The 15,307-nt window shown below is 46.2% G+C and overlaps 1 protein-coding gene across 2 annotated transcripts in view; it reads left to right on the forward strand.

Moving 5' to 3' along the window:
• Nucleotides 1-15,307, forward strand: part of DYNC2H1 (dynein cytoplasmic 2 heavy chain 1) — a 537,791-nt gene that overhangs the window by 32,431 nt on the left and 490,053 nt on the right. For both annotated transcript variants that reach the window (XM_073558365.1, XM_073558366.1), the window contains exons 10-13: nucleotides 1,102-1,226; nucleotides 2,640-2,815; nucleotides 13,251-13,446; nucleotides 14,212-14,307. In XM_073558365.1, coding sequence (XP_073414466.1) covers nucleotides 1,102-1,226; nucleotides 2,640-2,815; nucleotides 13,251-13,446; nucleotides 14,212-14,307 — 593 coding nt within the window. The remainder of the gene's footprint in view (nucleotides 1-1,101; nucleotides 1,227-2,639; nucleotides 2,816-13,250; nucleotides 13,447-14,211; nucleotides 14,308-15,307) is intronic.

The following is a 15,307-nucleotide window of genomic DNA, read 5'->3' on the forward strand; positions in this document are numbered from 1 at the left end:
TTCCAGTTTGTGTTTTTTTTTTTTTTTTTTAATGAAAATAATAATAAATGCTGGCACTTCTATATGCACTAAAATACTTACAGGGGTATTTCCATCTTCAAGATCCTATACCAATATGTAGTAGGTATAACAATAATAATATTAGCTGATACTTCCAATTACAAATGTAGTATAGTTCTCCTGATAACCTATGTCTCTTACCCCGTGTGCAGGGCATTGCAGTAGCTTAAGTATCCATGGTTACGACCACTATCCTCTAACTGTCACTATATATGAGTGGTCGTAACCATGGATAACTAAGCTGCTACAATGCCTGCACATTGGGAATACGACAGCGAATGAGAAGAACTATACTACATTTCTATTTGGAAGTATCTGCTAATATTATTATTATAGGATATTGGACGTGGGAATACCCCTTTAAGATAAATAGCATTTTTTGTTGCCATCTACCATAATTTTATTTCATTAAAATAATTGTTTTATATAGATTGGACAACCCTTCCTTAAATGCCCGAGTCTTTGAGTAAAATCAGAAAAGCCTATTTCTCCTTCGCCTCATTGGGGGACACAGGAGCTGTGTCCCCCCCCAATGAGTGACTCGGAGAAAAGGATTTTACGGTGAGTACACAAAAATCCCTGTATTCACCTCCCACACCCGTGCTGCTGTTTGCAGTGGCTGATGTGACACTATCGCTTCATGTAACCTCTGCAGGCAATCAGTGGCCGCTGGTCAGTTACATCTGATGCAGCAGAGCATCGATGAACAGCAGCCGATCAGCGACCGACGATTGTCTGCAGAGGTCACCTGGCACCAACAATGTCATGTTACTGGGACTGGGAACAGCTCTGCTCATGCAGGCGGTAAATATTTCTATTTTGTATGGGGAAATGATTAATCAGGGGTTGTCCAGTGGTGGATATACAAGTACCAGTATTTTTTTTTATTGTTTTATAAATTGATTTCTGTTTTTAGATAAATGAGTATACCGGAGCTCTGCAGTCCACTTCATTGATGTAAGATCTCTATGGCGCTGCTATCCTTTTATTCAGATTTTTTTAATGAAAACTCCTTTTTTTTTTTGTCTTGGTCATTCCTAGAGATCCGGTCAGACTTTGAAGCTCGCTGCCATGGCTCCCCTGGAGATTCCTCTGGACCCCTCGCTGGCAAGAACCTGCCCGAGGTTGTGAATAACATTGTGTGGGTGCGCCAACTCCATCTAAAGGTAAACTGTGCCTTTAAAAATAAAAAGGTGGGAAAGAGACCTGGAAAATAGATGGTTAATGTATTCCTTCTATATCACTTTCACTGTGGGATCGGTCATATACATCTACATAACTCATCCCCGATCCGCGCCTGCTGATATCACTTTCGGTGCGTCTTTGTCTTTTACAGACTAAGGCTTTGGTTTTATGTTGATTATAACCACCTATGGGTCTTCAGAAATGGCCCTAAATATGGAAGGCGAGTGCTATTTTCATTACGCTCTAACCATGAATGTTGGATCCTAATGATAATTGCCTGGAGTGAACGGCCACAACGACTGTGTCCATCTGGTCCGATAATTATCTGACCTTTGTGAAAATGTCCCCATTTGTTATCACAGTGATAGTAGCATGTAAATGGTGATCGGTGGCAAAACCTTATTACGGTGAATAGCGGGATTTAATTTTCAGTAATGAGAATGTGTTTTCCTTTTGCATCCAAGCTTTACATTTCGTCTTTAAATTACAGAGATGTAAAATTATCTGGCCATCTGTCTGACAGAGTTGATGATTTGGATAGTGTAAACTTTCACACAGTGTTATACCTAATTAAGGGCTGTAGGGGGCAGCACATGAAGGTATTTAAAATGGAACTTTACTTTCAACCAGCTTTGCATAAATCAATAGTAGAGGCAAATATAAGAAACTTTGTAATATTTCTTGCGTATTACATAAGTCTGCCACTTTTTCCACTGCCTCTGGTACTTATCATCTACTCTACAAAAAGCAGCTTCAGTCTGTCTTACATGACAGCACAGTGATCCCACAGATTGTCTCATTTGAGTGACGCAACCCTTTATACTCTATGAGAGGGGAGTGTGAGGAGCATGGAGAGGAAACAGGCAAAGGGAAACATAGAAAAATAGGGCTGAGCGTTCTAACAAGTCTTCTACCTCCCCACAGAGCAGGTTCACATCCACACTGTTCAGCATTGCTGTATAATTTCCTCCATGTCGCGTTGTCTGTCTCTAGGTGTTAAAAAATGAATGAAGAGCAGGAATCCTCTCTGCATGCTGTGCTGCATATGGCAGAGATCACTGCCGCTGATCCTGTCCTTCCAACTCCCAGTGGATTGCAGATTAGAAATAGAGCATGCGGAGGGGAAAACTAGTGAGAATGGAGGATACAAGTCATATAATGGCCAGAAATAGTTATCATTACACACAGGACTGCTTATTGTGAATTAAGTTTAACGTACGGTAACCCTTAACAGAACACCATATGGAAGATCTTTGTGCCGTGCATTGTCCCCCAGACCCTGCATTAGGCACAATGCAGGGCTAACTCTTTCTTGGAGTATCCCTTAAATAGCACAGGGACACACATCTTTACTACGGTGATCTCTATCTTCTGTCTCTTCTCGCTGACCACAGGTGGAGGATTCTGTGAAGATAGCGGAAACTCTTCTGTCAGATCTGTCGGGATTTCAGGCCTTTCAGAAAGATGCGGGAGAACACCTGGAGCAGTTCAGAGAGTACGAGCAAGAACAGTTTAGCGAGTGGTCAAGGGAAATTCAGTCTGGTCTATCGGATCCGAAATCAGGATTTTGGTGAGTGTTCTATTACTTTTTGCCTGCTTTTTCCATTTACAATGCAGTAAAGGTGTGTATGTCAGAGTTGGGAACGTTTTAGTAATAATGAAAATCAGGCTGCAAATATTAGACCTGCTCCGCTTTGACTCCCTCTACGTCTTTTTTTTACAATGTACACAGTATTTTTATGGATCTAATATGGAGGTGAGGCTCACCGAGAATATGGTTGGAGACCAAAGGAGCACAGTGGTCTGGCTATCGTGGATTAGTGAGCGGGGCCCCCCAGAGCTACCGTCCTCCTCAGTCAGGATAATAAGATGTGTTTTTGGTGAGAACAATCTGGTAGAAGCCATAGAGGGAGGCAGATTCTTGAGCTACAACTTTCTATACAAGACCGCTAAGGGTATCCATGACACGTGAACCAAACCCAAAGTGATAGTGGGAATGTCGGGCTATTCTGAGTTTTATCCCATTTGGAACAACTTTAGTTCTCCTGAGATTAAGTTTGAAGGATGTGACCCATGGCATAGCGGGCGATTCACTAAAATTTCACAGCTTTTCAATAACAACAAAGTCGTGACGCCGAGTCACTTCTCACAGACTAGCCAGGAGTCACGGTAGTCAGGAAGTCCAAAGTCAACAGCCAGGTGGGAACTTCATAAAGAGAAGAAAGAGACAGAGGCATAGTCAGGTCACAGTCCAAGTCAGAATTCCAAGGTCAGAGTACATCAAGGCAAAAGGGGTAATACAAAAGGATAGTCAAAAGGCAAATCCAGGGTCCGGCAACAGAAGATCAGAATGTCTGAATTCAGAGCACAAAGCACAGAGAACACACCACACAGCTGAGAGCTACAACTGGCAGCTATCTGGAACTCGCAGCTCAGTTAAAGGAGTTGTGCCACCATAGAATATATAGTAAATGCTGTAGAAATCATGTAAAGAAATTATTTTGTAAATTAATCCTATTACAAATTATGCCCCATTCAAAACAAGTCCCTGCACTAGACTGGACGACCAAGCTGTCAATCACTGCGTCCAAGACACACTGAGCGGTGGAACCGTGACACGGGAAGTTTTTTCAGGAGTTTTAAAAAGACCTGAATCTTCCACATAATAAGTTGTACCCGTACTTAACATTGAGGCATACTTATACTGCACAAGACAAATAAACCCTATTTAGTTAGGTTTATAATACCTATTATAAGGAGCGCTATTTGGCTTTTGGATCACAGATTTTGCTAGAATAGTTTGCGGGCGACATTTGCGGAGCCATTAAGGTGTCAGAACAGCAGTAAAAAAAACAAAAGTGACCTCATTGCAGAAACTGCACCTCTCAGTGGATTCATCTAAGGCTGCAGTGACTATTTTGAAACCTACACGCCAGGCTTTTTTACTGGAGAATTGCAAATCTTCCCGTGTGGTACCCATACATTTAACCTCATATATTGTAGCGCCCCCATATATTTTGCCCAGTTTGTGCTTCTGGCGATAAGCTCCTGTAAATTAAGTGCCTTCTCTCCATTACAATAATGCCAAACATCTGGCCGCTTACTGTGGTTTAGGAACGGGGGGCTCAGGAGGGAGGCATTTGGATTTGGGAGCACAGAATTCACTGGATTTTATTTGAGGGCACTAGGAGCCATGTCGCTTTTCTAGAGTCTTTGTTCTACCAGTAACATGGGAACCCCCTATAGTTCTAGTGACAGATGATGGACCTGAGTGGGGGCTGGTTTTGTGCAGGATAAATTAGTGGTTTTATTGGTAATATTTTGGGGTACATGATATTTTTTTGCCGCTTCCAGAATAAGGCTGTATCACAGTCTTGTGTTCTTTGCTGAGCACTTACGTCAGGGTTTCCATGCAAATCCCACAAAAATGTGATTCAGATGAAACCCCCAACGGAACTACCCACCATAATGAGGCAGATGGAGACACTTCGTACTCCATTTGACATCTGCTCCGGTGGTCTCCATCTTTTTAGGCGTGCACAGATCTGTGGTCGCCAACGCTTGTGCGTTAAAAAGACGCCTAAAATAATGGGACACCGCTGGAACGCAGACTCCGTCTGCATTATAAGTGAGTGGATCCATCCTAGGTTTCTCCTACGCCTCATTGGGGGACACAGAGACCGTGGGTGTTATGCTGCTGGCCACTAGGAGGACACTAAGTAAACCAGAAAAAAGTTAGCTCCTCCCCTGCAGTATACATCTTCTAGCTGGCTGAGATTCTCCAGTTCTTATTTAGTGTCTATAGGAGGCACTTGGGTCTGGTTTCAGACCCCACTGTTTTAATTTTATTTTTAAATTTTCTATAAATTTTTATTTTTTAATTAACGGAGTGAAGGGGGCGACGGTTCCTTTCTACGGCCCGCTCTCCCCCGAACCAACAACAGGCAAGCACGTGGAGTAACCCTTCACGTACACTTTCCTGCGACGAATGGGGCTGATTCCTCTGACGATGGTTCCCTTATGGTCGGTACTCCACGGATACGAGGGCAAGCGCAACAGGACGTAGCACAGGAGTGCATGGAGCAGACCTGAACAGCGCTTTTTTGGATGCCCTGAATCAGCCCCAGAGCTCTCAGTCCCCCTACCACAGGGTGGATCGATTGAGCAATACCCCCCGTAAAACCTCCTCCAGCTCTGCTACATCGCCTGGAGGATGAGACTGAAAGACCCTGGACAGCGATGACCTGACTGAGCACAGGAGTGGTGGTATGGGGTCAGGTCCTTGTCCCCGGGAGAAGCGCTGACGTAGCGTCAGCGGCGGTACACTGGCGCCCGGTCGCGGCCCCCCCGTCCGGCGCTTACCGCGGGGAGGCCAGAAATTTAGCTCCTGGCTTTTTCGGCCTGCTAGGCCGCAATTTAAATAGCGCCGCCCCCTCCCCGCCCCCGGCGCCTACCGCGTGTAGGCCAAAAATTTAGTCCCCGGCTTTTCCGGCCTACTAGGCCGCAACTTGAATAGCGCCGCCTGCGCTATCGTCACCGCCCCCTCCTCTTGGCGCCTCTCATTCCAAACGAGACGCGCAATTCTAATCTCGGGGGCCATGTCTGTTACCTCTGCTGCAGTTAACCTTTTCAGGAGCAGCCGAATTCCGGGTGACTCCACAGGGCCACCGTTTTCCTCCCGGGGGACATAACACAGCACCGTGGGTAAGCTGCATCTGCCCTCAGATTAAAGCTTAACCCCTTCCCGGCACATTCCCTGCAGCTGCAGTCAGACTCTGCCGTTAACCCTTTCTGGAGCGCTATGCCTCACTAACAGGAGGCTAAACGGGCCGCTAAGAAACACACTGCGCTTTTCTACCGTGTGTACTACCTGCAAGTCGGCCTTACCACAGCGAGCGTGACTCTCCAGTGCTCAAGCTATTCCGTTATGCACGGACCGCGACCCGGCCTGCGCCCGAACCGCGCCCCGACCTGCGCTCCAACGCCCCTTGCAGTCGCTGCTGACGGGCCTCCTGCGTCTGGTACCTCCGAGTGGGCTGCATCCCTGTCACGGTCGGTGGAGCCTCTGACAAAGGCTATATTCCCCCTCTGGGAGGACTGTTTCTGCCAAAGCGGGCTCATGGCGCGTTCCCTTGTCGCGTTCGCGCCTCAGCATCAGCGACTCCTGTCTCTCGCTCGCCCTCTCCTGAGGTTCACAGCGAGCATAACTCTGATTTTGTATCTGTCACGTCAGCCCCTCAGAATCCCCCAATTGATTAAGAGTCGCTTGATTCTCTTATAGAATCAGTCAACAGGATTCTGAGGTTGAATGAGGAAAATATTCCCGCTCCAGCACTCCTCATTTAAGGAATAAGCGTGTGCGCTGGTTATTTACCAGCCGTCCAGTATCATAGGGATCAGCCATAAGTGGTTCACTGGGCAAAAGTTTACTCTGGCTAAATACCCTTTTGGTCCAGACCTAATGAAGGATCGATTACAGATCCCTCCAGTGGACCCTCCTGTACCGCGTCTTGCTTCCACAACGCTCCTATCTGTTTCTGAGGGTTCCTCGGTCAGAAACCCCTCCGATCATCAAATTGACTACCTTGCCTGTTCAATTTTTTGGAAGCTTCAGGAACGGCGTTTGTTCCATCCTTCGCCGCAGTTTAGGTCACTAAGGCATGGCCGCTTGGGCAGAAGTCCTGATTACTGCCTTCCAGGGCACCAATCTTCCTCCGGAGACAACCTCTGTCGCCAGCCAGATGATTCACGCAGCGAACTTTGTAGTAGACGCTTCTTTTCAGGCCGCCAATTGCGCGGCTCATACTGCCGCTAATGCGATCTCCATTAGAAGAGCCACAGGGCTCCGCGGCTGGTGGGCGGATGCCACATCTAAAGGTTTGTTGATTTCTCCCCCCTTTTTCAAGCGGGTTATCTTTTTGGAGAGAGACTGGACCAGCTCATTTCTGATACTACCGGGGGAGAAGACAAGTGAATTCCTTCCGCAACAAAGGGCTGTTAGGTCGTTTTCGCTCCAACAGCCGACGTGTTTTGATTTTCTCGCAACAATTCCAGTTGGTCCTCCTCTACCTTCTCTTTCGGATCAGGTCTGCCTCCGCGTGGAGACAGAGGCTCCCAGATCTCATACAGATCTAACCGTTCTTGGAAACCCAGGCCTAGGGATTCTGGGTCTAGGGGAGACAGATCTCATAGATCTACCTAACGGCGACAAATGGGTCAGGAAGCTGGTACTCTTCGGATATAATATACAATTTCTTCCCCCCCCCCCCTCCAACTTGAGTTTTCCTTTCCTCTTCCTCCAAGAGAAAGACACGAGCCTTCCTTCGGGCTGTTCAGGCTCTTCTAAGGGACGGAGTCATCATTCCGGTCCCCCTTCACGAAGAGTTCAGGAGATTTTATTCAGTCCTTCTTTTGTGGTTCTAAAAGAGGACGGGTCCATGCGACCAATCTCTGGATCTCAATTGTTAATCACCTTGTCACGGTGCGGCGATTCCAAATGGAAACTCTCCGATCAGTTGTCGCTTCCATGGAAAAGGGACAGTTCCTAGCATCCATCGACGTCAAGAACGCTTGCCTTCACATTCCGATCTGCCCGTCCCAGTAGTTCCTGCGTTTTGCAACTCACGAGAAACACTTCCAGTTCGTGGCCTTGCCCTTCAGACTCGCCACCGCTCCCAGGGTCTTTACCAAGGTCATGGCGGCTGTCATGCCCATTCTTCACCCTCAGGTAGTGGTACTGTTACCGTATCTGGACGACCTGCTCATCAAGGGTCCGTCCCTTCCAGTCTGCAAGGAATCTGTGGATAACAGTAAATGCTCTTTCCCGCCTAGGGCGGAAGATAGACTGCAAAAGGTCTCTCTCAGGACCGGTTCACACTTCCCGCAGATTCACCACTCTCCCTCCAGGAGAGACCCAAGCCTTACAACAAGCAGAGCGGCCTCTTTCTCGACCAGTTTCTCTCTCCATTCGTTTCAGCATGAGAGTTCTCGGAAGGATGGTGGCAGCGATGGAAGCAGTTTCATTTGCACAGTTCCACCTCCGTCCCTTACAACATGTATTGCTGTTAGCTTGGGACGAGAACCCGTTCTCCCTGGACCGTCGGATTCCTCCGTCCCTGCGGGACAGGCAAGCCCTCAGGGAGTAGACACCGAGGTCCTCCCTGAATCAAGGGAGGTCTTTACCCACAGTAAGATGGTTGGTAGTAACCTCCGACGCAAGTCTCCTCAGTTGGGGTGCGGTCCCTCGTCACCTCACGGCACAAGGTCATTGGTCAACCCGAGAGTCACGTCTCCCCATTAACTTTGGGAGATAAAAACAATCAGATTAGCTCTAAAGAGTTTCCACCATCTCTTTGCAGGTCTCCCCATCAGGTCTCAATCCGACAACGCCACGGCTGTAGCGTATATCAACCGTCAGGGAGGTTTTCGGGGCAGGATGGCCATGCACGAAGTGAGTTTCATCTTCCATAGGGCTGAGACCAACCATTCGCCCATCTCAGCAAGCCACATCCCGGGCTTGGAAAATTAGAAGATAGATTTTCTCGGTCACCAAGGCATTGCCTCGGGGAGGTGGTCTCTTCACCCGGAACTCTTTCAGCAGATTTGTCATCGTTGGAGGACTCCGGATGTGGATCTCATGGCCTCAAGACTAAAAACAACAAGGTTCTTCGGTTCATTTTCCGATTGCGCGATCCTCGCGCCATCGGAGCGGACGCTCTAGTTCCGCCATAGCTCCGGTTCCGGCTCCTGTACATCTTCCTCCCCCCCTCTTCCCTTGTTTCCGAGGGTCATCAAGAAGATCAGAGCGGAGGTAGTTCCAGTGATCCTAGTCGCGCCAGACTGGCCGCGCCGAGCATGGTGTGCAGAACTAATACAACTAGTCGCCGACGTCTCCTGGCGACTTTCATATCATATGGATCTACTCTCGCAGGGCCCGATTTACCACCAGAACTCCGGGGTCCTGTCTTTGACGGCGTGGCCGTTGAGTCCTGGTTTTTAGCTCAGGCTGGTTTCCCTCACGACGTGATTTCCACCATGATTAGTACCAGGAAGCCTGTGTCCATGCGCATCTATCACTGCACCTAAACAACCTTCCTTTTTTTGTGGTGCAAGGTTCATGGTCGATCACCTCCGGTATTTTCCATTCTGGCCATATTGGAATTCCTTCAATCCGGATTAATATCAGGCTTTGCGCTTAGCTCGCTCAACGGCAAAATTTCGGCCTTGTCAGTGCTTTTCCAACACAAATTGCCACCAAGCTTCAGCTCAAGACGTTCATTCAGGGAGTTTCCCATGTGGCATCTCCTTATAGAAGACCATTTGACTCATGGGGCCTTAACCCTGTTCTCGGGGCCTTTCAGGAGGTTCCTTTTCGAACTGCTGCAGGACGTGTCACTGACCGTCCTCTCTTGGAAGGTGGTCTCTCTAGTGGCAACTACGTCAATCAGACGAGTTTTGGAATTGGCAGCCCTTTCCTGCTGTTCTCCGTTTCTGAATTTTCATCAGGAAAAGGTAGTTCTCAGGACGTTCCCGTCCTTCCTGGACAAGGTCCTCTCCTCTTGCCATCTCAATGGGGAAATTGTTTTGCCTTCCCTTTGTTCCAGCGCCAGTCCATCGCATTGAGAAGGCCCTCCACACCCTGGATGTGGTTAGGGCGCTGAGACGGTACATCTCGCGGATGGCTCCTTTCCACAAGTCAGATACCCTGTTCATACTTCCAGACGGGCATAGGAAGGGTCTAGCCAGGTTGATTCGCTTGGCGATTCAGGTATCCTACCGTGTCAGGAACGCGCCTGTCCCAGCGGGGATTAAGGTGCGCTCTACCCGGTCAGTGAGCGCCTCTTCGATCTTTCGGCACCAGGCCTCGGCAGAACAGGTTTGCAAGGCTGCGACTTCGTCCAGTCTGCATACTTTTACAAAAAGTTACCAAATTCATTCTCAGGCCTCTCCGCAAGGCTGCCACTTGGTCCAGCTTCCGTACCTTTACAAACATTGCCTAATTCATTCTCAGGCTTCTGCGGATGCAGCTCTCGGCAGACGCTGCCTGCAATCGGCAGTACCACGGTGTTCACTCAGTGGTACATGGGGTATTAGCATATGTATGCTCCCCACCCAGGGACTGCTTTAGGACGTCCCACGGTCTCTGTGTCCCCCAATGAGGCGTAGGAGAAATAGGGATTTTTGTGTACTCACCGTAAAATCCTTTTCTCCGAGCCAATCATTGGGGGACACAGCACCCACCCCTTTTTAGCCTATTGGCTCACTGTAGCATTCTTAGGCGTTGATATTGTTATGGTTATTATTAACTGTTTATGCTCCTACTGCTTTTTTCACCGAACTGGAGAATCTCATCCAGCTAGAGGGTGTATACTTCAGGGGAGGAGCTAACTTTTTTCTGGTTTACTTAGTGTCCTCTTAGTGGCCAGCAGCATAACACCCACGGTCTCTATATCCCCCAATGATTGGCTCGGAGCAAGGATTTTACGGTGAGTACACAAAAATCCCTGTTTTGTCTGTATGGCGGTTTTGGGAAATTTATATGGAAACCCTGACGTAAGCGCTCAGCGGAGAGCACAGGATAAATGTGAGCTGAAGCTGAGCCTTATTCTGATTTTTGGGAAGTAGAATGAACAAATATAGCACAGTACAAGAGTAGTTTTCATTTTTGCACCATTCACCACGTGGTACAAGTAATAAGACGGATTAATTCTTCGAGTCTGTGTGATTACAGAGATATCAGATTTATATATTTTTTTTTTTTATGTTTTGCTGCTATCAGACAGTAAAAATGCTTTTTTATACAAAGTGTTTTTTTTTGTCACCATATTTTTGAACTGCATTTTTTTGGCAAACAGAGCTGTACGAGGGCTTATTTTTTGCAGGACAAGTTGCAGATTTTTTTGGTACCATTTTGTGGCATATAATAATTTTTGTACTTCGAGTTGGTACGATTACAGCGATACTAGATTTATATTGTTTTTTTTCATGCTTTGTTGTTTTTACAGACTAAAATCACTATTTTACAAAAATGAATTTTTTTTTTTGCTTCCTCATATTCTGAGAGCTGTGAATCTTTTTGCCGAATGAGCCTTATTAGGGCTTGTTTTTTTGCGGGCCGGTTTGGCGTTTTCATTTATACCATTTTTTTTAAAAAAACCTATGTGACTCTTTGATCGTTTTTATTCACTTTTCTGTGAGTCAGCATAATGGAAAACCATTTTTGGTGTTTTGTTTTTTTTAAATTTTTTACGGCGTTTGCCAAACGAAATAAGTAACGTGACATTTTTATAGAGAGGGTCGTTCCGGAAGCGGCGATACCAGTTATATGTATGTTTTTTGTTGTTGTTTACTTTGGTTTTATTAGAAACGCTACACTTTGAGTGGCAAAATGATTTTTTTGTGTTCCTGGAGAAATTATGGCATGTAGTAGGAGGTCCTGGACAGGAGATAGGCCCAGGGATTACCACGCATGTGAGTAACGTATGCAACACTTGAAGACTCTAGTCTCTAAGATTTCACTTCCATGACTCGTATAGATCCAGCTCTAAGCTGCTTCTCACAGGCACAAAAAGTGAGACACTGACGGTCTCATACACTGGTGTACACGAGTACAGCAGGCTATGAGAAAATTGTTAGGTTTTGCTATAAACATTACAGTGAAAATAACTTGGCACTCAACTTATGATGTCCATGAGTGGAAAGAATTTTTTTTATTTACTGCAGTCTGTAAACGTTTCAGCCTACATGGCCTTCATCAGTCCGACTGCTTTTTAGAAAAGAGGTTCGGTGGGAAGGGATAGTGAAATGAGCGTAATATATTCTCCTGCAGTATGAAGTATAAGGAAAGCTGTCCTGCTCCCTAAACTCGTAGGATTCTGCTTTTTTTAAATTTTTTTGTCAAAGCTTGTATATGGCTGGCCTTTGTAAGTCCGTTATATGAGGTATGGAGGCACGTTGTCAGGCTCCCTGTTGTAATGGGGATCTGGTACTCCAAATCTGTGCGTTTGTGTGTCCGGCTCTTATGACACATATACAAGCTTTGACAAAAAAATAAAAAAAAGCAGAATCCTACGAGTTTAGGGAGCAGGACAGCTTTCCTTATACTTCATACTACAGGAGCTTATATTACGCTCATTTTACTAAACCTTCCCACCGAACCTCTTTTCTAAAAAGCAGTTGGACTGATGAAGGCCATGTAGGCCGAAACGTTTACAGACTGCATTAAATAAAAAAAATTCTTTCCATTCATGGACATCATAAGTTGAGTGCCAAGTTATTTTCACTGTTGTGCTTTGGTTTGGGTAACCTACTTGTGCACCCTGCAGTAGTGCCACGCTATATTTCACACGATTGCTATAAACATTGACTTTAAGAATCATTTTACCAGGTCATTTTACACTCACAATGATCACTGTCAAAATGAATGCCAAAAACGTATGGCAGAATTGCTTCTTTTCACCATTGCGCCCCATTTTTTCTTATTTTCTGTGCATTGTATGGTAAAATGCATGGTGTCCTTTGAAGCTACAAGTCGTTCCACAAAAATGCCAGTCAGCAGAAAAATATAAAGGTCAACATGTAGAGAAAAAGCCTGTCGGCACTGCTAATGCTGCTGCCGGTCTTATGCTGTCACGTCCATACTGCTCATAGAAGCTGAACCCCGTGATCACGTGTGCTGGTGCAGAAAACACAATGTATATGAATCCACATAGAGGGAGAAAACTGACCCGTAGAAGTGCTATTGGGCACGAAACGGACGTCGTTAGATCTTGCTCACTCCTCCCTCCAGCCTCCCGGCCATGACGTTTTATATGGAATGCTAAATAAAGCGGACTTTTTCACCTGGATCGGTGTGTGCTATGGTCTTTTCCTCCCTCTTTGTAGAAAAATGTAAAAGCTATGACTCTTGGAAGAGGTAGGTGGAAACGGAAATGCAAAAATTGAATATTGCCTGTCATTAGGGGTTAATATTGGCATGTGAGTGGCTGTATGAATTTTTCTTTTAGCATACAGCCCAACAGTCAGGTGATGGAGTTGGACCACTCTAACGGAGCACTGAAAATCCACTACTCTGATCGGTTGGTCGCTCTGCTGCGTGAGGTCCGCCAGTTGTCCGCACTTGGATTAGTCATTCCAGCTAAAATCCAGCAAGCCTCCAAAACGGCACAGACGTTCTACAAGCAGGCCATGATTCTCAAGCAGGTCAGCTATGACACGTGATTTGCTATCATCCTGTAGTAGGAATAGTTTTTTCCCTTCTATTTATACATTAAAGGAGCTGACGGGTATAAACTAAAAAGTCTGCAGTCACTGTGTGTGACTGCAGACTTATGAATTCCCCCGGCACATGGTTTTTGAGTCTAGGACGGTGGTGACTTAGGCGATATGCATACTCCCGGGCAGAAGCCGTCTAGTGGGCGCGCCTTCACTCCATTCAAGTGTGTTGAGCAAGGCCGCGCCCCCTGGAGAGCCGCACCCTCTGGACAGCTTCGGCCTATGGACAGTCACACCCACTGGACAGCCGCGGCCTCTGGACAGCCACAGCCACTGAACAGCCGCGGCCTATGAACAGTCAAGCCCTCTGGATAGCCATACCCACTGAACAGTCAAGCCCTCTGGACAGCCATACCCACTGGACAGCCGCGGCCTCTGGACAGTCGCGCCCTGTGGACAGCTGCGGCCTCGCTTCATACACTTGTATTAAATGTTTTTTTTCTCCATTTTAAATAATCAACTTTTAGGTTATTGCGATTGAGACAGGTAACGTAAAGAAATAGCACCGTTTTCTGAAGTTTTAGAAAATGTTGTTAAATATATGATTTTATTAAAAAAATGTGCATTATGAGGAAACTCCATTCATTGATCCTTGTATGTAAATGTTGAAACCATAGTGAAAGACAAGGCGCTGTGTCAGGACAGGAAATAGAGAATATCCCCAGAGCTGACCATGTTGATCTGTGTTTTTAGGTTGCCCATTTCTACAACACAATAGACCAGCAGATGATTCAGAGTCAAAGACCAATGATGTTAAAGTCGGCATTAGCATTTGAGCAGATTATCAAGGTGAGTATCGTGTATACTGCAAGGTAGATTTTTTTTTTTTTGATAAAAGGAATCTATCAGCAGGTTCTTGCTGTGTAATCTGAGCCTGATTCCAGAGATGTGTCACTTGTTAGTTTCAATACAATCAGTGTTTTATCATCAGGAGATTATCACTGCAGGACTAGATGTCATATGCAAAGCAGTTCAGCTAATCTGTATAATTCCGCCCACACCACTGACTGGCAGCTTGATAACAATGTACAGTGTACATAGGAAGCTGCCAATCAGCGGTTTGGGTGGAGTTATATAGATGTCAGCATTACAGCACTGCTAGATCTATAGCAGAGAAACCAGGGAATTTATCAACCTGCACCAAGCAGTCCAGCAAGTGACACATCACTGGAATCGGGGTCTCTGCCCCTACATCATGCTGCTCTCAGATCACCAGCAAAAACCTGCTGACAGATTCCCTTTAAAGAGGTATTTCCATCTTAGACATTTATTGCTTGCCTGTCTTGCGTCTGGGACCCTCTGCCTGTGTGAAGAGCAGATGTCTCCTGGCTGTCCTGGCACAGCTGCTGATTATTGCTGCATCCAAGCCCTGAATGAATTGAGAGGCGGCTATGCCTGTGCATAGATCTCTCCATTCACATCTGTGCCGGTAACGAAACAGCCGGGCAATCTGCTCAGACCCTCTAGAGGTGGGAGCCTCACTTATTTGCCATGTGTCATATCTTGCGGTTATGCCATTGATTGCTAAAGTGGATTTGTCCATTTACAGAGACCATGTCAACGCTCATGAAAGTCTGCTTTAGTAAATACTTCATATAACAACCGTCCTGGATCCTTGTTTCTTGAATACTAAAGCTCCATACACGTGTGCAACGCTGGGCTGGATCAGTCACAGGATAGGCACCAGCAGGGCTGACCAACTGTTTTGACTAATTGGGTCTTTTAGGATTCCAACTTAGTGTCTGTTGTTCTATTTTTCCTATAAAATACAATGGAATCTGTGATGAAA

The sequence above is a fragment of the Dendrobates tinctorius genome, unplaced genomic scaffold (assembly GCF_039654945.1).
Source record: "Dendrobates tinctorius isolate UK_male_01 unplaced genomic scaffold, ASM3965494v1 ptg000256l, whole genome shotgun sequence".
Lineage (NCBI taxonomy): Eukaryota > Metazoa > Chordata > Amphibia > Anura > Dendrobatidae > Dendrobates > Dendrobates tinctorius.